Source organism: Dromiciops gliroides, chromosome 1 (assembly GCF_019393635.1).
Source record: "Dromiciops gliroides isolate mDroGli1 chromosome 1, mDroGli1.pri, whole genome shotgun sequence".
NCBI lineage: Eukaryota > Metazoa > Chordata > Mammalia > Microbiotheria > Microbiotheriidae > Dromiciops > Dromiciops gliroides.
Genome location: NC_057861.1, coordinates 52014411 through 52039568, shown reverse-complemented (window position 1 = coordinate 52039568; position 25158 = coordinate 52014411). Strand labels below are relative to the sequence as shown.

The window sequence follows — 25158 nt, the reverse complement described above, 5'->3', positions numbered from 1 at the left end:
GACAAAACAGAGTCATCCACTAGGGTTAGGGAAACCTTCGTTGGTTTCTGACCCACAGAACAGATCCTGTTGAAGCCCATGTGAGTAAAAAGCAAATTAACTTTGTGCTTTTCTTTTTTTAATGAGGAAGAAGAAAGAAAAAAGTTTCAGCTCATCTGATTTTTAAAATGAGCAATAAACAACATAAATCTTTATTCAATAAATACAACAAATATCTTAAAAGAGATTTCAAATTCATATTATGTCAGTTATAGGCAATTAGTGGGGATGGAAGAGGAAAGACAGAGAAAGGAAATCAATCATTTAATTTTTATTAAATATATTCTCTTGGCACAAATCTTAAAATATAAACATTATATATATATATAATATATTTAAACAAAGTATCTTCACTGCATCAAAATATAACTCCAGACCAATAAAAGCAATCGAAATTGACACATGGACAGCAATAACACATCTTTACAAAAGGCATTTAACAGTGTCATGTGTTATGTGCATAGGCAAGCTAGGTGGACAACAGTGTCAAGTCCCTGCAAAACACAGCATTTGGGGAGAACCAGGCATTAGGGAGTTGCTCATTCAGAAACGCAGCATAGGGAAGCCCCAAAGGGCCCAAGAGTACCTGATTCTAAAGCTCTTGAAAGGTTTCGGGACCAAAATCTTTCTGTCTGATCCAACTCAGGAAATTGCACTTTTTCCAAGAAGTACTTGCTCATAGAGGCCACTCACACATTCACACACGCACACAAAGCACCTCTTGCTCTCTCACTTGCTTGCTCCCTTGCTCACTCGCTCACTCCCACTCTTAGGTCCACTGGTTCTGAGATAGCATTGCAGCGGGTGTGGATCTGAGCTTGTCCACTGAAGAACAAAGTGCCACGCTCCCCCTGGATCAGGTTCACACCCTCCCATGCTTCTCAAGGGAAGCTGACTTCTGGGGTGCATTGCTGCCTAAAACAGGCTAAACTAACCAGGTTCATTCGACCTTCATGTCAAGCTGCTCAGCAGAACCTCAAAAATCTCCAATGAAGAATATGCCTCCACTGGCTGTACTTTCTATGGAGGGTTTCCACTAAAGCTTAGCTCAACCACAGTATGAGGAAATGGAAGTTAAGCTAACTTTGAATGTCCAGCATCACTTTTCTGTGGTCTGGCTGGGCTTCGGCAACTATTAGACCCATAGGTAGCACTGTAGACTAAAGAGCCCCAAAGAGAGGCAGCTGCCGTAGCAGGACAAAGAGACTGGGGTGCTGGTGGTCCTGGGCCTTCCCTTCTCAAATCTGTCTCTTCATTTGTGGTCTCTGGCCAGGAAGATGCCTAATGCTGAAAGTGTCTGGGGGAGCCACGGACAAGTCTTGAGAAGAAAAAATGACCTTCTTGAAAGGAAGGACCTTGCTTTGGATTTTTGCTGCTCAGGCTCAGAGTGTGCCCGGGATCATGACAGTAAACTCCCTAAAGGGCAGACCCTTAATGATGCATGTGTTTCCATGGAACAGGGACAGACAGCAGTCTCAAAACTGCTCTCCCTCGGATACATGCAGCTTGGCCAAAATGCCTCCTGGGTAACAAAATCCCCCAGAGCACCGAGGTCAGAGGGAGGAAGTAACAGGATAATGTAACATGATGTGCTTGGCAGAGAATGTACAAGAGGCCAGAAGTACAGCAAAATCTCCAACAAACCCTCAGACAAAGGAAGAGATGCTGGCCAACACAGGAGAATGAGCTGAGCTCAGAAATGGGGGAGGGAGGTGGTGTGAACAATAAAGCCCTTGCCTTCAAACATGCAGCCTGGGGAGTGGAAGCCTTCTCCCCTATATAATCATGGCCCACTTCTGCCCCCCTGTTCAGGCAGGATCAGAATTACAGGCCAGGCACACCACATGCAAAGTGTGAACACAGAGAAGGCTCTTCACACCATAAGCCAAGCATTGGGCAAGGAAAAAAATCTATTTAAAACACATATAAGACACACATGCATACACACACATCTCAGCTCCTTTCATACAAAAAGAATTGTGCAAAGTTCCCCCCTCCCCACACCAAAACTATTTCAGGAAATAGGATTAAAATGATTAAGTTCGTCATGTGAATAAACGTGAGGTTCAGGGAAAAGTTTTGCTGGAAAGAAAATTTGGGAAGTGAGTTTCTAAGGTCCACTATAACTGTTATTGCATCAGAAGAGGATTTTCAAATTTACTGTTCAGTAAAGAAGCCATCCGGGCTTTCCCCAAAGTCCATCTTTTTTCAATTCCAGTTTATACTTCTGAAGGGAACCATGATGATTTGCTGGAGAGTGCCCAAATGTGATCTCATTTAAGGTCAACAAATGATGATGGCCAAATTTAAGCTCATTTCTTTTCTATATTTTAAAACATGACACAAAATCCTGTGGATGCTAGGTGTTTGTACTTCCCTTTTTCCAAAGACAGATTTGGGAAGCATTAGTGGAAGGGGGTGTCAAAACAGAGCACTCACACTTGAACACAATGCAAGACTTTGAAAACTCAAAACAACTCAAACCAAGCCTTGGCTTCCCAGGTGTCTAGAACCATAGGAAATAGTGCTGGAGCTGGAGGGGGCTCAGTGGGGACAGACTACCATCCCCTTCCTCCAGTCTGGCCTTTCCTCAAGGGGTCTGGCAATGGCACTTCACAGACCAGTTAGAATTGACCCTCCCTATTCCTATACCACCACCTAGAGAGTCACTGCTTCAGTCAGGACACCTTCCTGGTAACAGGAAGCTTAACACCCAGGACTCTGAAGGTACAAGCTATTGAACCTCATAGTGACAGAGTAATACTTAAATAGCCAATCTGATTGTCCTTGGCTGAGAGGGACTTGATTGCAAAATGGGAATTCATCACATTAGCTATTTGGCTTTAAAGCAACTTCTGTCCAGAGGACAAAATCTGAAGCAAACACAAGGGCATTCAAATTTCACTGACTGTGCAATGATCTTCATTTTACACTAATGAAGTCATGATACGGATTCTGACCTTTAAAAAAATCATACAGTTAAAAATACCTACATTGGAGAAGGACTTTCTCTGCACCCTGTGATTTATCACGTGTAGTCCTTTCCATCTGAGCAGCAACCCTCTGGAAGACAATCTCCTGCCAGGCACCTTCCTACTTCTGGCGTGAGCTGGGCATGTGGCTTCTCACTGTGGGATGCTGGGATCATTCCAGGAGATGGGACAGTCTCTTATGCTTCTTGTGCTCTAAGATTTAGCTTAGAAATTTGATATGTTCCCCATCCCTTTAAAAGTGGGTGGGGTAGAGGGGAGGTAATAAGTCAGGGGTTAGAAGCCTCCCCAGGAAATATCCCTGTGGACATTCCGAAGTGCCACACTGACCTGCCAACCTTGGAGTGGCACATTAGAAAGGTCTTGTTCTTTAGGCTCCATTAGGCCCGCTTAGGGCGGGAAGAAGATAGCACCTGAGCAAAGAGATCAGGTGGCTACTAAATGACTGTGGGTCACTGTGGGAGGGACCTATTGGAGGGTACCATTTTCTGTGAGCAAATTCAAGATGAGCCTGCTCTATCTTAAGCACAGAGACTGGTCCACCCACCAGCTGTGAAGAAGCATATTTATGAGAGAGCTCCTAAGACAACAACAAGGATTTACATTCCTTGATCTGCCATGTCTGGTGAGAGATTGAATTCTCCTTTAAGCTGGTCACTTAGCAGCAATTATATTCAATGAAGGATGCGACCTATGAATTTCAAGTTTACAAAATTCCCTGTTTAAAATCTCAAAAACTTTGACATTTCTTGGGAAATATGGAAGTTCATGGTACTCACACATCAGACAATGCTATACCAAGAATGAAAGCATTTGAGGAGGGTCAGGGATATGGTATTTATAGGAATCTGCACTTACGTTCTGGTGACAGTTTTTCAAGACTTAGGAGGACTCAAAGTATATTCATCACATGCCACTGGAGAAAAGGATTAAGTTTACTTACTTCCAACAGCTCATGAGAAGAAACTTAAGATGTTTCCCACAGACCCTCTAATATAATTTCCTTTCTTCAGAGGCATGGACAGATTAAATGCAAAAAGTCCTAGACCTTGGATAAGAAACCATTTGGGATCCTTGATTTTGATGAATCCATTTCCCTTCTGGGGACCAATTTAAAAAAAAATGAATAATAGAACTCTGAATTTTTCCTTTCAAAAGAATACTGACCTCAGTTCAGGTATCCAGTAGACAACCAAACTTTCAAAAGTGAAACACTGCAATTTGTAGGATGTTTAAAACCAAAAACTAAGTCGTATTCCCTAAACACCCCTCAGTGATCCTAATCCCTGCATATGCTCTGGACCTGGGTCAGAAGCATAGTCCTCTTCACTAATCTGAAGGTTAGAAACACCTTCAAGGGAAGAATTCAGAGGACAAATGCTGTCCAGGGCTCAAAGATTACTTGCTGCTCTAAGAGAACTTGGTGTTAGAGAAGATCAATCTTAAGTGCATATTTTCAGAACTGCAAACTCAATTATTTAAAAAAATAAAGTAAAATTTTAAATCACATTTCACAATAATGTAGGAGATAGCACTAGCATTTTCTACATATACACATGTGCTTCAGTAAGTAATCTGGGTAGTTGAGCATTAGAACATTAACTCCGTTTCCCATTGCCGTCATCTAATTTACGAAGAAGAATCTGCATTAGGTCAAAAGTGGTAAAACTGATTCCTACTGCTATTGGGCCTTTAAGCCAGTTCATGCTCAATCCCTTGTATAAACCTTGGATGACTCCCTCTTCCCTGACAATGTCTTGTAAGGTGCTTAAGATGCTTTCGTAAGTCTGACCCTTTATTCCTGCTGTCTGCATCCGTCGCCGTACAACGTCTAGGGGATAGGAGGCTGACTGGCCAATGAGACCAGCACATGCACCAAAAATCATTCGCTCAAAGGGATATGGCTGTGATCGTCCACTGTGTTCTAAAAGAAAGGAAATGAGGAAAATAAACAAATGCTATCTACTCAAAGCACATCATATATACTTAATATTTTGTTGAGTGAATTAGAGACTAGGCAGAGATCTAGGAACCAAAATGTGCCACAGTGCCATTCCAAGTCCTACCACCATCTTGCTAGGGTACATTTTAATTATTTCAAAGCTCAGCAAGCTCTCTGAATAAATTATAGACTCTCATAAGTTAAACAGTTCAACATGTATCTGAGCAGGATTCTGCTCTATGATAAAGCCTTTGCAGTGTGGTACAGGAATATGTATTCAAACGGAGGCCCTGACACTCACTGCCCATGTGACCTTGGATAAGTCACTTAACCTCCCTGGGCTTCCATTTCCCCATCTGTAAATGAGTTCTGTAAGGCATCCCTCCTAGCTCTAAATCTATGATCTTATGACCTCCTATTCCCCAAACAGATGAGGAGTACATCATGGCCTGTTGCATTTTTGCTGAATTTGGTGCAACAAAGTCTTACTGAATGATGCCCCCAAAAGAACAAAACAAGGATGCTGTAAATGGGATTTCATTATTTTGGGAAGGCTTTTATTATACAACTTGTATGAGTCTAAGTTCACCTAGAACAGATTGTTGAAAATTAACTTCACTGGATTAAAACACGTCTTATAGGGGTGGGGGGCAGGGCCAAGATGGAGTAAAGGCAGGGACTTTCCTGAGCTCTCCCAAATTCCCCTCCAAACAATATTAAAATAATGCCTCAAAATGAAATCTGAAGCAGTAGAACAAAAGGACAGGGTAAAACAATTTTCTTAGAAGCTGGCAGGAAACATCTGTCTCACTGGGATGAGAGTGGAACATAGCATAGGCTGCCCTGGCAAGCCAGCAGCTGGTCTTGAGGGCACCTGAATTCATCATCAGCAGCTTGCTTCCAGAGCAAGATAGTAGGGAGTATAGACAACTGATTAGAAAGAAATTATAGGAGACCCTCTGCTGACACTGGGAGCAGGACTATGTTGTATTGCCTATATGCAGTTCTGGGTCACGGTTCCAAGGGTGAGGAAGAGCATTAGCAGAAGCAGGAACCCTGGATACATTCCATGGCAGAAAAGAGTGCTTGTGCTAACTCATAGACTAGAGTACAGGCCAGAAGAGCAGTGAACACACATATACTTATATCATACCACCTTGGTAGAATTGAAAAACTACAGACCCACAGAACTAGCTCTGAAAACAGCAGAAGAAAAATTTGAAGCTTGAGAAAGTGCTCCCTCCATCCTGGGAGCAGAGTCCAACTTTAACATAAAGTTTAAAAGTCAGGAAATAGGCTGGAAAATGAGAAAACAACAACAAAAAGAAAATGATCATATAAAGTCACTATAGTGACAGAGAAGATCAAAACAAACTCAGAAGACAACAATGTCAAAACAGCTACAGGCAAAGCCTCCAAAAAAGAAAGTGAATTGGTCTCAGCCCCTCCTCTCCCCCGCCCCAAAATCCTGAAAGAGCTCAAAATGGATTTAAAAAATCAAATAAGAGGTAGAGGAAAAAATCAGGAAAAGAAATGAGGGTGGTACAAGAAAATCATGAAAAAGAATGAACAGTTTGGTAAAGAAGGCACAAAAACAGTGAAGAAAATAACATCTTTAAAAAACAAACAAATAGAAAAGGCCAAATATAAAAGAGGCACAAAAATCCACTGAAAAGAATTCCTTAAAAAGTAGAATTGGCCAAATGGAAAAAGGTACAAAAGCTCACTGATCAATATAATTCCTTTAAAATTAGAATTGAACAAGTGTAAGCAAAGGACTCATAAGACATCAAAAAACAATAAAACAAGATTAAAAAAATGATTTAAAAAAGCCAACAAAGAAAAATGTGAACTATCTCACTGAAAAAAACAACTTACCTAGAAAATATATTGAGGAGAAAGAATTTAAGAATTATTGGACTATTTGAAAACCATACTCAAATAAAAGAGCCTAGACATCATATTTCAAGAAATTAACAAAAAAACTGCCCTGATATCCTAGAACCTGAGAGTAAAATATAAAATGAAAAGAATCTACAGATCCCCTCCTGAAAGATTCCAAAATGAAAACTCCCAGGAACATTATAGTCAAATTCCAAAGCTCCCAGGTCAAGGAGATAATATTGCATGCAGCCAGAAATGAAACAGCTCCAGTATCGTGAAGCCACAGTCCAGATCACACAAGATTTGGCAGCTTCTACATTAAAGAAATGGAGGGCTTGGAATATGATATTCCAGAGGGCAAAGGAGCTAGGATGACAACCAAGAATCACCTACCCAGCAAAACTGAATATAATCCTTCAGGGGAAAAAATGAACAATCAATGAAACAGAGAACTTTCAAGCACTCCTGATGAAAGGACCAGAGATAAATATAAAATATGACTTTTGACTACATGAATCAAGAGAAGAATAAAAAGTTAAATAGGAAAGAGAAGTAATAAGAGATTCAATAAGATTAAACTGTTTACATTCCTATATGGGAAGATGATACTTGTAAGAACTTGTCATTATTAGGGCAGTTAGGAGTATACATAGAGAGAGGGCACGGTGTGAGTTGACTATGATAGGATGATTATCTAAAAAAAAATAAAACTAAAGGGTGAGAAAGAGGGATGCACTGGGATAAGGGGCAAGGGAGAGGTAGAATGGGGTAAATTATCTCATATAAAAGAGGCACAAAAGAGCTTTTCCAGTAGAGAAGAAGATAGAGGGTAGGGGGTGGGCAACTCTTGAACTGCACTCTTACTGAAATTGGCTCAAAGAGGGAATAACATATTCACTCAATTGGGTGTAGAAATCTACGTTACCCTACAGGGAAGTAACAGGGAAGGGGGAATAAAAGAAGAGGGAAGGACTAATAGAAGGGAGGGCAGACTGGGAGAGATTGTAGTTAGAAGCAAAATACTTTTGAGGAGGGACAGAGTAAAAGGAAAAAGAGAGAAGGACAAATGGGGAAAAAGTAGGATGGAGGGAAATACAGAGTAATCTAATTCAGTGGGATGAACTCATCCATAAAATGGAAGTGGATAACAGTGTATTACATGATTTAGACATAAAGGGTGATACCATAAGCACATTAGGGGAGCATGGAATAATAAAACCTGTTACATCTATGGATAAGCGAAGACTGTGTGATCAAATAAGAGATAAAGAGCATTGCAGGATATAAAATGGATAATTTTGATTACATTAAATTAAAGAGGTTTTGCACAAACAAAACCAATGCAGCCAAGATTAGAAGGAAAGCAAAAAAACTAGAGAATTTTTTTTTACAAGTTTCTCTGATTAAAGTCCTGATTTCTTAAATATATAGAGAAATGAGTCAAATTTATAAGACTAAGAGTCATTCCCAATTGATAAATGGTCAAAGGACATGAACAGGCAGTTTTCATAAGAAAAAAATCAAAGCTATCTATAGTCCCATGAAAAAGATGTTCTAAATCACTACTGATACAGATTAAAACAACTCTAAAATACCACCTCACATTAGATTGGCCAATATGACAAAAGAAAAATGATGTTGGAGGGGATGTAAGAAAATTGGGACACCAGTGCACTGTTGGTGGAGTTGTGAATTGGTCTAACTATTCTATAGAGCAATTTGGAACTATGCCCAAAGGTCTATAAAAATGTGCATACCCTTTGATCTAGCAATACCATTACTAGGTCTGTACCCCCAAAGAAATTTTTTTAAAGAAAAGGATCAATATGTACAAAAATATTTATAGCAACTCTTTTTTGTGGTGGCAAATAAGTAGAAATTGAGGGGATGCTCATTAGTTGCAGAAGGGCTGAACAAGTTGTGGTATATGATTGTGATAGAATATTATTGTTGTATAATGATGATTGGAATGTTTAAAAAAAACTTGGAGGGGCAGCTGGGTGGTGCAGTGGATAAAGCACCAGCCCTGGAGTCAAGAGGACATGAGTTCAAATCCAGCCTCAGACACTTGACACCTACTAGCTGTGTGACCCTGGGCAAATCACTTAACCCCAATTGCCTCATGCAACAAAACAAAATAACCCCCACCCCCTCAAAACCACCACCAACAAAAAAAAAACTTGGAAAGACTTCCATCACCTGAAGCAGTGAACAGAGCCAGGGGAACATTATACACAGTAACAGCAATATTGTATGATGACCAAGTGTAAATGGCTTAGCTATTCTGATCAATACAATGATCCAAGACAATCCCAAAAGATTCATGATAAAAAATGCTATACACCTTTAAAGAAAGAGCTGATGGCGTCTGAATGCAGAGCAAAGCATACTTCTAATTTTTTTCTTTATTTTTCTTGTTTTTTTCTCTCTGTTTTCTTCTACAATATGATTAATATGGAAATATGTTTTGCATTATTGCACACATATAACCTATATCAAATTTCTTGCCTTCTCAATGAGGGGGGAAGGGAGGGAAGAAGAGAATTTGGAATTCAAAATTTTAAAAAACGAATGTAAATTTATTTTTACATATAGTTGACAAAAATATTAAAATATTTTTCTAAAACCACATCTTATTGCATAGGAACCAAAAAGTCTATTTAAAAGGTATATTCAGGGGGGAAAGTGTTATCCCAGGTCTGGAAAAATGCTCCCCAAATTTCACATTTTAACTGGACATATCATTTCAAATGGGCATCAAATCAATAATAAATGCTTCTGGTTTTTTTCCCCATGGGGCAATGAGGGTTAAGTGACTTGCCCAAGATAACACAGCTAGTGTCAAGTGTCTGAGGCCAAATTTGAACTCAGGTCCTGAATCCAGGGCCGGTGCTTTATCCACTGTGCCACCTAGCTGCCCCAATACTTCTGTTTTTTAAAACAAAACAAATCCATTCCCTATTCACAATTTAGTGCTTTTCTTTTACCACCACCCTTCCCCCTCCAGAAGAAATATTACTGCACCATCTTCCCAGGGCCCTTCTTACCACGATGAAATTTCTTTAGTGTTTCATAGGTGAAGAAACTCAGCCCAGCATAAGGAATGACTCCAAGGATTGTTGGTACAAAGCCCCTGTACAAAGTTTTTAGACCTTCTTCACGGGACATCCGGATGAAGACATGAAAGATGTTACTGTACCTGTCAAATAATAAAAGCAGTCCTCATCATTGTCCCATATTTCCAGAAATCTTAATGGCCCTCATGGGCCACCTGCTCAGTTATCAGTCACTGGGGGTAGAGTAAAAAGAGCACTGGCTTTTAAGTTCTAAGACCAGGGTTCAAATGACCATAGGTCAGTCCCTGCAAAACAAAGTTCATCATATTTGCACTATTTATTCCATAAAACATTTTGTAAAGAGCAAAATGATAGCATTTAAATTTAATTACAACTCACATTTCTATAACAACAAGATTCAGACACCACAAAAAAACAGTGGCGTGCTTTGGAGTCAACGTACCACTCTTAGTAACTCAGGTCACTAACTGCTTCCATCAAAATATGTTAGGGAAAACGACATTATAAGAAGCAATTAGTTCCACAAGAACAACATTATAAACAAAAAATAGGTTCCTTGAGTGGGAAACATTCAGATTATAAAAGCTTTAAAAATAGGTCTTTACAGATACCTTGAAACAGAAGGTACTGAATTGCTATAGCTGAGCAGAATCAAGGGAATTAAAGGAAAGATGGGTGCTTAGCCCACTGCTGCCACCAACAAAGGCATCAGGGTCACCAAGAATAAGAGATGGCTGCACTTTGGGAGAATGTTTTAAGTTCTATGGACCCAATCCTCACATTGTCTTGGTAGGAAGGGCAGCTGGGCAGCCAAGAGCAGTGAGCTACAAAGGGAAAGGCAGCACCATGCCAGGCATGGGGGAAGGCCCATCGTGATGCCTGACTCCCTGGAAGGATGCACCAGGGGAGACATGGCTGCCCCAGAAACACCTCCCTGTGTCCCTATCAAGATATGCCCTCACATTCCAAGTATAAAGAGACCTTCCACTGTGTCCAAGCAACTATACAATTTTCTTCTTTTGAAACTGTCCATATAATTTGTGTCTCAGGAATATGAATTTCATGACATCACGGTGGGAGCTGGCTAAATGCCAAAACAACATCAAGCCAGTTCTCACTTAACATAAGTAGACCATTCCACAGACTTTCCCCTCTTCTCACAGGGCCCTGTGCCCCCCACAGCTAGAGCAGGTTCAGTGCCCGGGCCCCACCCCCACAGCCAGATTGGCTTCAAGATGACTTGTGGTGCAGGGCCGCATGGGTGCTGCTACCTGCTGGGAGCCTGAGTGGAGCCCAGACCAGTGTGGGGAGTCGAATTTGCATAATGTGAATTTACATAAAGTGAGAACTGTATTGTGAAAAGATGTTGGCTATAAGAATGTCATGTAATACCCAAGTATTAGAATAAAACTTTAATATCTGGGACTAATGAGGCAAAATATTTGGTTTGAGAGAGCTTCCCATCTCTGTTCAACTCAGGATTTGATTCATGCATAGCATAGCTATGCTCTATGATGAGGCTCTGTGGCCTGGAGAGAAAGAAGAGGGCCAGGGGCAGCTAGGTGGCACAGTGGATAAAGCACGGGGCCTAGATTCAGGAGGACCTGAGTTCAAATCTAGCCTCAGAGACTTGACACTTACTAGCTGTGTGACTCCGGGCAAATCACTTAACCCCAATTGCCTCACCAAAAAAAGAAAAGAAAAGAAAAGAAAGAAAGAAGAGGGCCAGACACAGTCTTGAAGAGCTGGCTTTAGATCCCGTCTTGGATATTTACTAGCTCTGTGAGCATGCACACATCATTGTGCCTCTGAATCTCAGTTTCCTCCTCTGTAAATAGGGGGTGAAAACTCTGGAGTACCTACCTTACAGGGTTTCTGTGAGGTTCAAATAAGAACTTATGTAAAGTGCTTTGTAATCTTGAAAGTGATTCTGGACAATCCTAAGGGACTATCAATGAAACAGACTAATCCACCTCCAAAGAAAGAACTGATATTGATCGAGCATAGACCAAAGCATGCTATTTTTCACTTTCTTTCATTTTTTATTCAAGTTTCTTTTTGTACAAAATGACTAATATGGTAATGTTTTACATAATTGTACATATGTAATCCATATCTGATTGCTTACTGCCTCAGGGAGGGGGAAGGAGGGAATGAAGGGATAAAAATTAGAACTATAAAATGTTTATTACTCAAAAAAAGAAGGGATTCTGTAAAATGTTAGTTATTGTAATCATGCCTGTCTTCAGACTCACATTTCCTTGGGTGTGACAGCCATCCGGGCTCTCACCAAATCCAGTGGGTAGGTTAAAGAAGCAGCCGTCATACCAGCCAACGCACCAGCAACAAGTCTCGGACAAGGGGGCAAAGCTCTGAATTGAAGTGAGGGAGACAAACAAGAAGGGAATATGAGGACCTTGATAACCTGATAGCCTAGATCTGTGCTCAACAACCTCCTGGCACCAATCAGGTAAGAGTTGGCCCTTCCTGGATCTTGTGGCAGTGAGCATAACAGAAAGCACACTCAAATGAGCATCGGAATTAAACTGTGGCTGTACTACTTACTGCCTGTGTGAGCTGAGGGCATGTCACTTAATCTGAGTCTCAGTGTCCTCATCTGAAAAATGGGAGAGGTGGATAAGGTGATCTCTACAGTCCCTTTCAGACTCTGTATACCCAGCTAGCTGCTTCTGCTCTGCAGCCACACTTGCTACTGAGGCTACTTTTTAGGTCTGATACCTGGACTCTTTCCTCAACAGCAACAGTATTAGGTACTAGGTGTTGAAGGCCCACTGTCTCTCCCCATTCATTCTCTGGTGTTGCTTCCCCCCTCCCCACACCCATAAGAGAAAGCCATAACAAAGTGTCCACTGACCAGCTCAACAATAGGCTTTTGAATCAGGCAGAGAAGAGCAGCACCAAAGACATGGGGTTGCCCAAGCCCACATCTGTGTGGAGCAGCTCTAGGTCTATTCACACTGGGGATGATGCTGCCAGTGCTTGCATAAAATCAGTAAGAACTAAGGCTTCTACCCTTCTATGTCGCACCCCCCCCCGCCCCCGCCATTTCCAGGGAGCTATGAGATGAAGAAGGGAGCCCCTTGTGCCTTACTCGCCCTCGAAGCCATAGTAGCGGCCCAGGATCTGTTTGTACTCCTCGTGGGCACTAAATTGGATGGCAGCATAGGGGATCACTCGGACCATGGTGGCAGAGTTGCCTCTCCACAAGCTGAAGAAGCCTTCATTGAGGTAGGTCAAGTAGATGAGCTTAAAGGCTTCCTACATACAAGAGGAAACAAGAACAGGGAGTTACTGGGTTGGTAGAAAAAGCACCAAGTCTTGCTTTGTCTTTCCAAAATTTCACTTGGGGTAGAGCAAGTCCCTGCAGGGTGGGATTCCTGGGCTGAAAACCTGAACGCTGGCCACTTACGCTCTGGAGAGTAGGCTAGCCCACGTGTAGCTGCACAGACTCAGGCACGCAAAGAAAACCAGAGCTACAAAGAGACTGCCAAGAAGCATACAAAGAAACAGTATCCCTTGGAAGCTCCAAAGCCTCCTCTCCATGCAAGCAGTGGTACTATCAGCCACACTATGCAAGCTGGCCATGTCAAATCACTGAGTGGCAAAGACATACCCTATACCTTAGGTTTAGGGGGTTACTGTCAGGTCCCTAATCAGTCCCTGAGATTTGGTTTGGGAAAGGGGAATAAAAGGAAAACTGCATCTCTCAAAGATTTTTCTTTCCTGCAACATTTTATAAGAACATATGTTCTGCAAATAAAATGCAAGCGAGACAGCTGTTATCCACTGCAAAGAGGAAGGCTTTGAGGGGGCTGGTAAGCAAGTCCTTTAGGTCAGCAGCGGTTATGCACTTTGCCTCACCTTGGCAGAAAATCTTTTTGAAGACACTGGAAAAAACACAAGAGTAAGAGACTGTTAGGACTCATGGGACTTGTCAGGAGCAAGATCGAAGTTCCAAGTAATACCAACACAGATCATTTTTGTCACTGACTGAATCAAAGCAAAAAATGTTCAGCTATTACCGATGAACTCGAAGTATAAGACTAAATGTTTAGGCCTGGAATCAGAATTTTACTTGACATTTTTTAAACCAAAAAATTGAGTGACACACTAAGTGATAAAAATTCTCAAGGTCCAGCACTCATTAGAAATGAGGGCCCTCCCTTTCTGTTCTTCACCTTTCTGGAATCTTCCCCTTCCCCTTCCAGGCTGCTCTCACAGGAATCACTGTCCCCTGAAGGAAAGTCAAAGGCTCCAAACCAAAGATGGGCAGTAATTCACACAGACCAGAGGGTCATTACCTATTGAAGAGCGGGCTGCCTTGGGGGAGAGGTGCAATCCTTTGTGCTCAGACTTCAGCAAAGCCCTCCTTTCTCTTCTCCATAGTTCCCTATTCTTGCCTCTTTTAGGTGACAGAGAAGCCGGAAGAGGCTGGGACCCCACAGGGCACACCTTCCATCTCTATGTTATCAGCAGCCCTGGGAATATGGCCTTCTCCAAACCTGGGAGACCCTTAAGAGGTCTGGTCCTGAGACAGAGAGAGCCCTTGGCTCCTCTTCCTAGTAAAGAGGAATCTTTTCTTTTCCTCAGCCTTCTCTTTCTCCAGGCCAACTTGGGTCAAAGGTGGTCTGTTCCCAGACAAGGCATTAAAAAAAACACTCTCTCTCTCTCTCTCTCTCTCTCTCTCTCTCTCTATATATATATATATATATATATATATATATATATATATATATATATATATATATATGTATGTATGTATGTATGTATCACTGTATTTATTGAGTACCTACTATATGCTCAGTACTATAAAGGATACAAAAGAAATGAAAGACATTATTCCTGCTCCCAAGGAGCTTACAATCTGGTCACAATAATACTGTGAGCCAAACAATGCCGAAGTGAGTAGAATAAATGATAGGTGCTGATAGTCTATAAACTGAAGATGAATTCATTTATCCAAAGCATGTGAAGAAACAAAGTCAAGCAAAAGATGGACAGAAATTTTTAAAACGTCTCTTACAAGAGACTAATTCAGGACGGGCTGGGAAAGTTTCACGATGTGGGAGAATCCTTGATCTCCACTCAAGGATCAACAACACTTCCTATTATTCTGAGGGGCCTTAGATTGATCCTGCTTAAATGATAAGAACTGACAAGGCCCCAGGGCAATGCAATGCAATAAGACGGAAAGCTCTAGGTAGAAACTAATTTTTCATAACCCAAATTATATTTTATCATGAAGCTATAACAAGGCAGCTAGGTGGCTCAATGGATAGAGCACTGGGTCTGGAATAAGGAAGACCTGAGTTCAAATCCAGCCTCAGACACTTACTAGCTGTGTGGCCCTGGGCAAGTCACTTAACCTCTGTTTGTCTTAATCCACCAGAGAAGGAAATGGCAAACCACTCCAGCATCTCTGCCAAGAAAACCCCATGGACAGTATGGTTAGTCGACAGGCTCAAGAAGAGTCGGACAGGACATGAAGCCATGAAAGGTTCTAATAACCCAAGTTTGGCCCTTTTTTGTTGAGAGGAAAACACAACATAAGGTAGCACAAGAGTTATGACAATGGAGGACACACAGAACCCCTGGCAAATAGCACTTAGATGATTCCCACTTATCATCACTCTTTACATCTCTGGTAAAATGAACAAGTACAATCTTAAAGGAAAGGTCACAAAGATTTGCTGATTGAAAAGAACAAGCTTGGCCCAGGGGCATATGTGTTTTGAAAGCAAGGGTATTAGTCCTAACTCTTCTGCCTTGGGGACTGGGAAGATGAGGCTGATGATATTCATCTATGCTCAGGACATTTTCAGCACCAGTTGGCTCCTTCCACCACCTTCTCTGGGCTACTGTGCATTCACTGAGGGAGAGGGGATAGGCAGAAAGCACAAGCCTTCCCTGCAAGCCTGAACCCAGGGGTGGCTCAACCACTGTTGTTTTCTACAGAATGGAACCTTGGGTACAACAATCCTAGAAGTGATATGGGATCTCAGATTTCACTTGGTCCAATCCTTGGCCTCCTAACATTTCTAACAGACAAGGTGTATTTGACTTTCATTCAAATATCTCTAGGAATGAGCCAGTCTCCAAGTCCAGGGGAAGGTGTTTGTCCTATGCCTTCCTTAAAGAGGCATTGCTTAACTTTAAGGGAACCATAGTAATAGTAATAACAGCTAATGTTTATACAGCATTTACTCTGTTCCAGGAACTGTGCTAAGCTCTTTACAATTATTATCTCAGCTGGTCCTCACAACCACCCTGGGAGATAGGTACTATAATTATCCTCATTTTACAGATAGGGAACCTGAGGCAAACAGGGTTAAGTGACTTGCTCAGGGCACACAGCTTGTAAGTTGTGGGGCCAGATTTAACCTCAGGTCTTCCTGACTCCAGGCCTGGCACTATATCCACTGCACTATCTCCACTCAGAAATTATTTAAGATGAAAAATGCTATAAAAGCAAAGATTACTTTATGCCCCAAACTAGTTCAGCAATAAAAAGCCCTCCACTTATGCATAGCCACATGTTGGGACAGAGAAGGCTGCTGGTTAGTGGCGGGAGGAAGAAAAGAAAGGAAACAAGACAATGAAAAATGAACCAGGGATTCTGTGAAGCACTGAGCCAAAGGGCAGGGGGTATATGGTATGGTGGAAACAGCCCCAAGTTCCACCAATAATTAGCTGTATGACCTTAGGTAAATCACTTAACGATTCCGCGCTTTGATTTTCTGATCTATAAAATGTAGGCAATGGAGTAGACTGGCAGTGTCAAACTCAAGTAAAACCAGCTGCACATTGACTTAGAAAACCTCAAATTAACATTATTTATGTTGTACTCTATTTTTATTTATTTTGTTCAACACTTCCCATTACATTCAGATCTGAGTTCTGCAGGACCTCGTTCGACACCTCTGGACTAGGGGATCTCCAATGTAACTTCCAGTTCTAATATTCTCTGTGTTCCATCTTTTAAGGTTCGTCCTGTTCTGGCATTACACGATTTCTATTCTTGGGTCCTTTCCAGCTCTACTAAGTTTGGTGAACTTAATTAAACATTGTCTGACTTTGTGGGCAGCTTCCACTGAACAACATGGTCTCCTAAATATGGACCCTACATATACTGAGCTAGTTTCACTGGTTATAAAATAACAGCAGAGAGGCCTCAGATATGATTAAAAAGAAAGCAACTGTGGGATCCACGTGGGATTGAAGCATGCTTTCAGTCAGATGTTCATAGCCCTAGCTTCATAAGCCTCTGACTGCCAAGCTACAAACCTCGATAGGAATTCATTAAGCTGTTGGTAGCTATCTTCAAGCACCTACAGTGCCAGTCGCCAGAGAGACAGATACAAAGGATGAAACGTGCCCTACTTGCAATGAGTTTACACTCTAATGTCTGCACCTACCCCCTGTCCCTCCAAAAGCAGAACCAGCAACAATGGGAAAGCTACAGAGAAGGTGGATGTCAGAAAAAACCTTTCCTAGCAATGCGAGCCGGGCAGAAGTGGAATGAGCAGCCTTTGAGAGCTGGTGGGCTCTCCCTCTTTGGGAGTCTTCAAGGAGAGGGGGCTGGGTGACCACTTGGTAGGTATGTTAGAGAAGGGATTTCTTTCAAGTGAGGCTTGGACTCTGTGGCCACTGAGGCACCTTCCAACTGGAAGAAGCCCTTTCTAAGGCAGTAAGGAAGATGGGGTGAGGGAGGAGTAGCCAGGGAAATCACTGATGAAAAGGAAGAGAAGGAGCATGGTAGAAACGACAGAATGTACTAGCCTGGGGGCCAGAGGGTCTGGTCTGAGATTCTGACCTTGTCCTCTGCGACCTGTGTAACCCCTGGCAGGTCACTCTTTTGCCCTTGCTGAGCCCCCATTTCCTCGCTCATAAAACATGGATAGTCACGCTTGGGCAACTTACTTCATGCTTCGGGTGTCAAATGACAGAAGTAAAATGATGACGCTTTCTATGATGTCAGCTACTCTCATCATTAAGTAATGGAAAGATTTCAGTCGATTAGGCAAAAGGCATTTAAGTTCTTACTGGGTGTCAGGTACAGGACGCCTGGGATCTTGGAAGCCAAGGAGGTTGATGGGAATGGTTGCTTTGCCAACATTGGCAGCTAGGTGGTGCAGTGGATAGAGCACTGGCCCTGAAGTTGGGAGGATCTGAGTTCACATCTCACCTCTGACACTTAGCTGTGTGACCCTGGGCAAGTCACTTAACCCCAATTGCCTTAAAATATTCAGGGGCCATCTCTAGTCATCCTGATGTCTATCTTGCCACTGGTCCCAGATGGCTCTGGAAGAGACAGTGAGGTTGGTGACCTTGCACAGCCCTCCCTCAAATCCAGTTCACTGCAAGTCATGACATCAGGACAAGCAACAACATGAATGAAATCACATTGAAATCACCCTAGACCCTCCTAGCCCTCGCCTAAACTAAAATTTGGGATGGCTATGGCTTCTCTGGGGTTCCAATCACGCCGAGACACTTTTTTCCTTATTTTATACCAGGAGGGAGCAAAGGCCTTTTATAGCTGTGGTGGAGAGGAAGGAGACCAGTCAGTGTTGCCAGCAGCAGTAGCCAGGACTTCAGCACCACTCTTGACACATGGAGATATTTTTAGGTAGTAGCTATGCTGAAGTCCATTTCATCAATATATGCAGGAAAATACCCCAAAAGTAAATGCCCCAAGCACTTATTGGTCCAAACACCACATGTCACTGGAATGATACTTTAACCGGGGGATATAAAGAATATTCCTTTATTGTGGGTGGGGCCAGATGCAGTTATTCCTGTAACTCTCTATGTAATACATGGAAGACACCAGAATCCATGAAAAGCTCGGTCGTTCCCCTGTGCAGAACTCAAGGTGCATGATCAGGGAGCTGTACAACTTGCAATGAATTAAGCATAGCTTGAGCACTGGGGTGGAGGGGAGGAAGCATTTGATTGGGAGTCAGAAGGCCGCGAAGTGAGTCTTAGGTCTGCTTCTTATGGCTTATGTGACTTTGGATCAAAGTCCCTTAACTTTTGGGGGCTTCCGTTTTCTAATTCAACCCCAAAATAGGGAGGCTGACCATGTCTAAGTCTGTTTCTGGTTCTTTAAAAGGCTTGGAAAATGAATGAGTAGGGCTAAGAAGGATGCTATCTTTAAAAGGAAAAGGAAACCTAGAGTGAAGTACAAGCCTAGCTGCGGAAGGAGGATACAAAATTTAATATTCACAGATTATACAAGCACAAATAAGTGACAGTCCTGGGCTTTTCTAGGAGATAACACTTTCCTAGGGGAAGAGGAGAATACAGAACTAAATGTAAGATGGAGTATAATGGGGAAGAGGGAGGTAAAGGACAGTGTTGTAAGAAAATGTAGGGGAGAAGGTACTTTTCCAATGGTAGACTTCATGGAAAACATGTGTGAATGCAGATAGGAGGCAGGAAGTATAGTGAATTAGAGGAAGAAGTAGTAGTTCTCTCCAGTTTCACTGGTACTAAGAGAAGCTGAAAGGGAATAATATGAAATAAAGTTTGAAAAGTGGGCTGAAGCCAAAATGTGAACGTTTACAAGCCAAACAAAAGAGTTTGTATTTTATCCTAGAAGCAACAGGGAATCATTGAAGATTCTTGAGTAGGGAAATTATGTCATCGGCATCATGGCTTAGAAAAGATTACTTTGGTAGGGGTTATGTCAAGGATGGATTGGAGACGTAGGAGACAAATTAGGAGCCTAGTTCCACAGACCAGGGAGAAGGTAACAAAGCCATGTGGAAGGATTTAGGCAGTGTAAAGGAATGGGCTTTCTGGAATATCGTGGAGAATGACCGACTTACAGACATTATATATCATCAATTTATAAAACCTGTAAAGTAGCTGTGGCAGAAACCATGTGATGACATTTATTAATCACTCATATAGACTGTGCTAATGTGACAATGATGTAATGACGAAGTTGGAAGGAACCTTCGGGAATCACTGGATCTAATCCCTACTTGAAACATAACATCCTTTTCTAACATCCAGAAAAGACCTCCATAGAAAAAGACTCAACACCTCCACAGGGAGGTGTTTCAATTGTCGGACATTTTACATTAAGTTCTTTGTACTATTCAGCTGAAATATCTCCTTGTAACTTTATCTAACAGCCCTTTTCTGCCCCCTGGTGCCAAGCAGAAAAAGTCACATCTTTCTTCAATATGACAGTCCTTCAATTATCTGAAGAACAATGTCAAGTGTCCCTTAAGCCTCCACCCAAAGGTGGCACTTTTAATACCAAAAGAACCTATTTCTAGATCTATAAAATCTACAAGAGGTTTTTTTTTAATACCAGAATTCAATTGACTTCTTGATTACCTTTTGCTTTTCTCCTGGACACTGTTTCTATGCACAGACAACTTTCTAATTCAAATCAATTCAATATGATTATTTCCAAACTAATCACACAGAGGAATTCTTCAGGAGGCTCAGAAAAAGGAGATACATGTGACATATTTCTCCCTGTCAAAAATGGCAGCCTTGTCTCCGAGGCTGTGTTCATTCCTGGATAGGGGTTTAGGATGAAAACTAGCTATTCCAAAAGCTTGTCCGGGTGTACTAGTCTAGTTACCTCTTGGAACCTCAATTATTTGATTATTTATGTTTTTATTTTATTTGTTTGTGTTTTAATCTTCTACCCTTCCATTGTAAACTGATTACTTGCTGTAATCAACTATGGTTTCTAATTTAGAAGGAAGACATGGGAAAATGTCATTCTAGGAGACATTAAAGGTGGCAGCAATAATCTGAGTAAAGGAAGAGAGTATGGCAGTAGCATCAATATCCCAAGGTTGATCAGAGTGTGAGAAGCAAAGAAAGAGACAGGGGACTACCACCCTCCTAGAAAAAATAGTGGTTGGAGGCCCCTCTTAGCTGTGAAATTTGCTGTTGTCCCTCAAATCCCATCACAGATAATCTTTTGTTGAAGTAGGTTGGTAGACCAAGTTGGGATCAGGGTAGAAAAGGGGACTAGGACAGATGCTAGTCAACCAGAAACTTTGTTGTCAGTCTTTTGGGACAGAAAGAGTCTATCTTTTAAATTTTTATTTTATTTTTATTTTTTGCGAGGCAATGAGGGTTAAGTGACTTGCCCAGGGTCACACAGCTAGTAAGTGTCAAGTATCTGAGGCTAGACTTGAACTCAGGTCCTCCTGAATCCAGGGCCAGTGCTTTATCCACTGCACCACCTAGCTGCCCCCAGAAAGAGTCTATCTAAAGAGAAATCAACTCCTTTTGTTCTGAAACAACAATTCCGTGCTCTGCAAGTATGATTTTGCCTTTTCCTCCTTCCTTAATGCCAACAAAGTCCTTTTGAAAATGAACTTGTCTTTTGGTAAGTTAAAGAAACAAAAAGGGGCATGTGTAGGATGGATGATGAAGCAAAGACTGGTGGGCATAGCAGATAAATTTCAAAGGGCTATAATGAAATGCCTTTTCAAGTACAGGGAAGTAAAGATCAAGCAAGTTAGTGGTAGAAAAGGAAATGGACCAAAACTCCTAACAGAACTAGAATCTGTTCAGTCCCCTTTCTTCACCAAGCTCCCATTTATTCACAAGACACTGGCACCTTTTTAGAAGCTGCTGATTCAGGTTCCTTTGGGGATGCCTGCTCACAGAATATCAAGTAAGCCAGAGGCAAAAACAAAGCAAATCAAAGTCCTCTTTCCTATCCATGGTGCTACTTCCTCACATCTCAGAGGTGAGGTCCACCAAGCTGCTGACCTCTCTTGTTCTACATCAAGGGAAGAACGTATCACACCAAAGCAGAAATGTCCAGGCACACCTGTGTCAATGGTCAGAGTACTCTAATCAACTCTAAAGAATAAAATTTGATAAAAACTATTCTGCACAAGGGCCTCTCTCATTCCAGCAATGTAATCAAAGAAAACCAAGATGAAATTGAAGTGGCATTTCTCTATCTGAACTAGCATTTCTTACTAGAAAACCATAACTGTCAAATAATCATGATTAAATCCTTCTGTTAAGAACTATACAGGGGCAGCTAGGTGGTGCAGTGGATAGAGCACCAGCCCTGGAGTCAGGAGGACCCGAGTTCAAATCCGCCTCAGACCGCCTGACACTTACTAGCTGTGTGACCCTGGGCAAGTCACTTAGCCCCAAATGCCTCCCCCCTACAAAAAAGAACTATACATGGAAATTTAGATTTTAACCAGCAGTCTCTCTAAGTGAGGGTGAGGTTTAGAATGAGGATTTAGTGGGAAAAACACCATTTAAGAGGAGAACACACTCAAGAGGGAAATCTTACGCATTTTCTTCTAGATCTTTTTTCCCCTTTGGGGGACAGAAAGGCAAGTAGTAGGATAAAAGAATTGTTTCTTCTTCCTAGAGTATTCAGAGTTGGAAGGTGATCTAGTCCACCTAGAAACTAAAAGAGGACTCTTCTCTATGATATTCCCAACATAACAGCTTAGATGCAGAATGGACATAGTACCAACCCTGCATCAGGAGGACCTGAGTTCAAATGCAGCCTCAGACACTTGACATTTACTACCTGTGTGACCCTAGGCAAGTCACTTAACCCTGACTGCCTCAAAAAATAAAAAAAAAGGAACCCCCCCAATATTCCTAACGTTATTTTCCTTCTCTCTGAACACTTCCTAAAACACATGCTCCATTTTCATAATTCCAATTGTCCATTTTCCTTGATATCCAGGTGAAATCTGTCCCACTGCAACTTCCTTCCATTTCTCTTAGTTCCACCCCCTGGAGCTAAGCAGAATCAGACTAATCCCTTTCCCATATGACAGGCCCTTCAAATACTTGAAGATAGGGATCATATTCCCCTTAATTGTTTCTTCTTTAACTGAAACCTTCCCACCACACTAGGGGCCAAGAGCATTTACCTTGAAAGATGATTTTGGTTCTGTCCAGAGGAGCTACAGCAGTTTTTAGCAAGAGCTCCTGCCAATGCACCAGCTAATAGGGAGTGGATAACTTTCTTTTATCATCCTACAACAAAAACAAAAAAGACAAACACTGACAATTAGTAACAAAAGAAGTTTATTTTATCATAATAAAAAAATTATCCAATAAGCTGAAATGCAAAACACTTTTATTTCAAATAACCATGTGAAAATCAGTTGTTTCACCAATTTGTTTCAAACACAGCAAACACAACTGTATGTCTTTAGTTGTCACTACTCCTCTTCTCTAGGCTTCAGTCTCTTTATCTATAATATGAGCAGGCTGGATTAGATCAGGGGGTATTAACTTGAGTCTGTCAATAGATTTCAAGGGGTCCATGAATTTAGATAGAAAAAATTATAACCTAATTTCAAAATAATTGTTTTAATTTTTAATCCTATTTATTTTATGCATTTAAAAAATAGTATTCTAAGATGGTTCACAGATTTCAGACACAAAAAAAGGTTAAGAACCCCTAGACTAGATAGTTTCTAAAGACGTTAAACTTAGATTCTATAACTTCCATTGGCTCTGTACCAATTAAGCCAGTCTTTCTGTGCAAATTTACTACCTTAATATCCTAATCAGAAGGAAGACAGTGTCTGACAAGACCCTGCAAATCAGAGATGACTAGACCTATTAAGTACCAAGTTCTCAGATCACTGACCTGTGAACTGATATAGCCTGTCTTTTTTGTTTCATTCAAACGAAACAAAAAAAAAACAACCCTTAACTGTTATGGGCCCATAGCACCCCAGAAGTATTCTCTGGGGCACATCAAAGAAACTTCTCCTTGAGAAACTAAACCAGAGGACAGACATGCCTAGAGAGATAAGTGGAACCAGATCCGACTGAGCTAGCTCCAGGACCCCCACCCTTCATTCTAGTCTCCCTCAACCCTGGGGACGATAAGATTATGTGTGACTGCTTCCTTTGTGGCCCAAGGAGATGCTTGAGGAGATTGCAGCCACCCTCTCACCCAATTCTTCCAGCCACCACCAGTGGGGAATGGTCCTCCTCCCTAAAGGAACTTTCCACAGTCATATGGTCACTCCCCATCAGTCCTCTATAAAAAGTCCAGACTGGTAGCTCATAGCCACACTCTGCCATGCCTTTCTCTCCATGAGAAGTCCAGGATTTCGTTCATGTTTCCCTTCCCATCCCTTCCCTTCCTCTAAATAAACGACTATCTTATTCTAACTGCTTTTGTGGCAAGAGGTGCAATTCTTTAAAGAGAAATTCCTAAGGACCCAACCCCTAACCCCTTCCAAACCCCCTACCCTATTTCCCCCATGACATTAACCCTTCCTATTTAAAAATTATTTTGAAACAAGAGCTTAAAAGGCAAGCATAAAGAATCATCCTTCAACCCCCCACACACACTCACCCCCCCCCCACTACCCTCCAGTGTTGTTTGTTAAAAAAAGACAAAGGTGATGACGATGATGCTCTCCCCCATTGCCACAGGTTTTTCCCCATACAGCTCAATTAATCTCCCGCTGTCAATGCTACAATTTGTACCTTCATCTATAGATAACCAACCTCTGGCAAAAGAGTTCGGTAGAGAACAAAAGTCCAGTTCTGAAATGACTGAACTCTCCAAGCACACGCTATGCTGAAAACAGTTTTTCAAATGTCATCTATACACTAACACAAATATACATATTCAACCTAAAGCGGTTAAGGGCTCTGGGGAAACTAAAGAACAATTAGCAACAGTAGGCCACCAGTTATGAGCAACACAATGAGTCACTACACAAAGAGCATTTTAATGCCACTAGGGGCTTAGACTAACTCCAAATCATCTTGCTTCTCCACTGAGACAGAATGACAATAACAATAGAATTTTGCAATACAGTGAGCTTTGGTTATAATGTAGTTAGAGATGTTATTGCAAAACAATGTTGGTCAAGGTATGCCTGTAGTACCAGTACAATATAAAAATTCACTCAAAGTTCAAAGATCATTCTAAAACTGGGATATGTTGCACATCAGATTTGACAGAAAAATAACTCAATGAGCACATCCCAGGTGAAAGAAAGGAACAGGAACTACAATGTTCAATGGAAGCACATTCGAAACTTCCAAAAATAAATCCACCCGAATTCTGGCGCTGGAAGGGCCTCAGAGATGGAGTCTAACCCTTCATTAAAAACAAGTTGATACCTTTTATATTCTATCACATTAATTTCCAAATATAACCTTCCCTCCCTTTCTCAGCAAGTCTTCCCCTGTGCCAAAGATG

General features: G+C 41.6%; 1 protein-coding gene across 1 annotated transcript; it reads right to left on the bottom strand.

Annotated features, from left to right (window-relative positions):
• Positions 1–232: 232 nt before the first annotated feature.
• SLC25A42 (solute carrier family 25 member 42) lies at positions 233–24023 on the bottom strand. The gene is given in 8 exon segments (XM_043990391.1): positions 233–4953; positions 9903–10054; positions 12188–12304; positions 13045–13211; positions 13815–13840; positions 22853–22898; positions 22900–22947; positions 23997–24023. Coding segments are annotated over 8 exon segments (909 nt in total). The 3' UTR covers positions 233–4627.
• Between the last annotated feature and the right edge of the window lie 1135 nt (positions 24024–25158).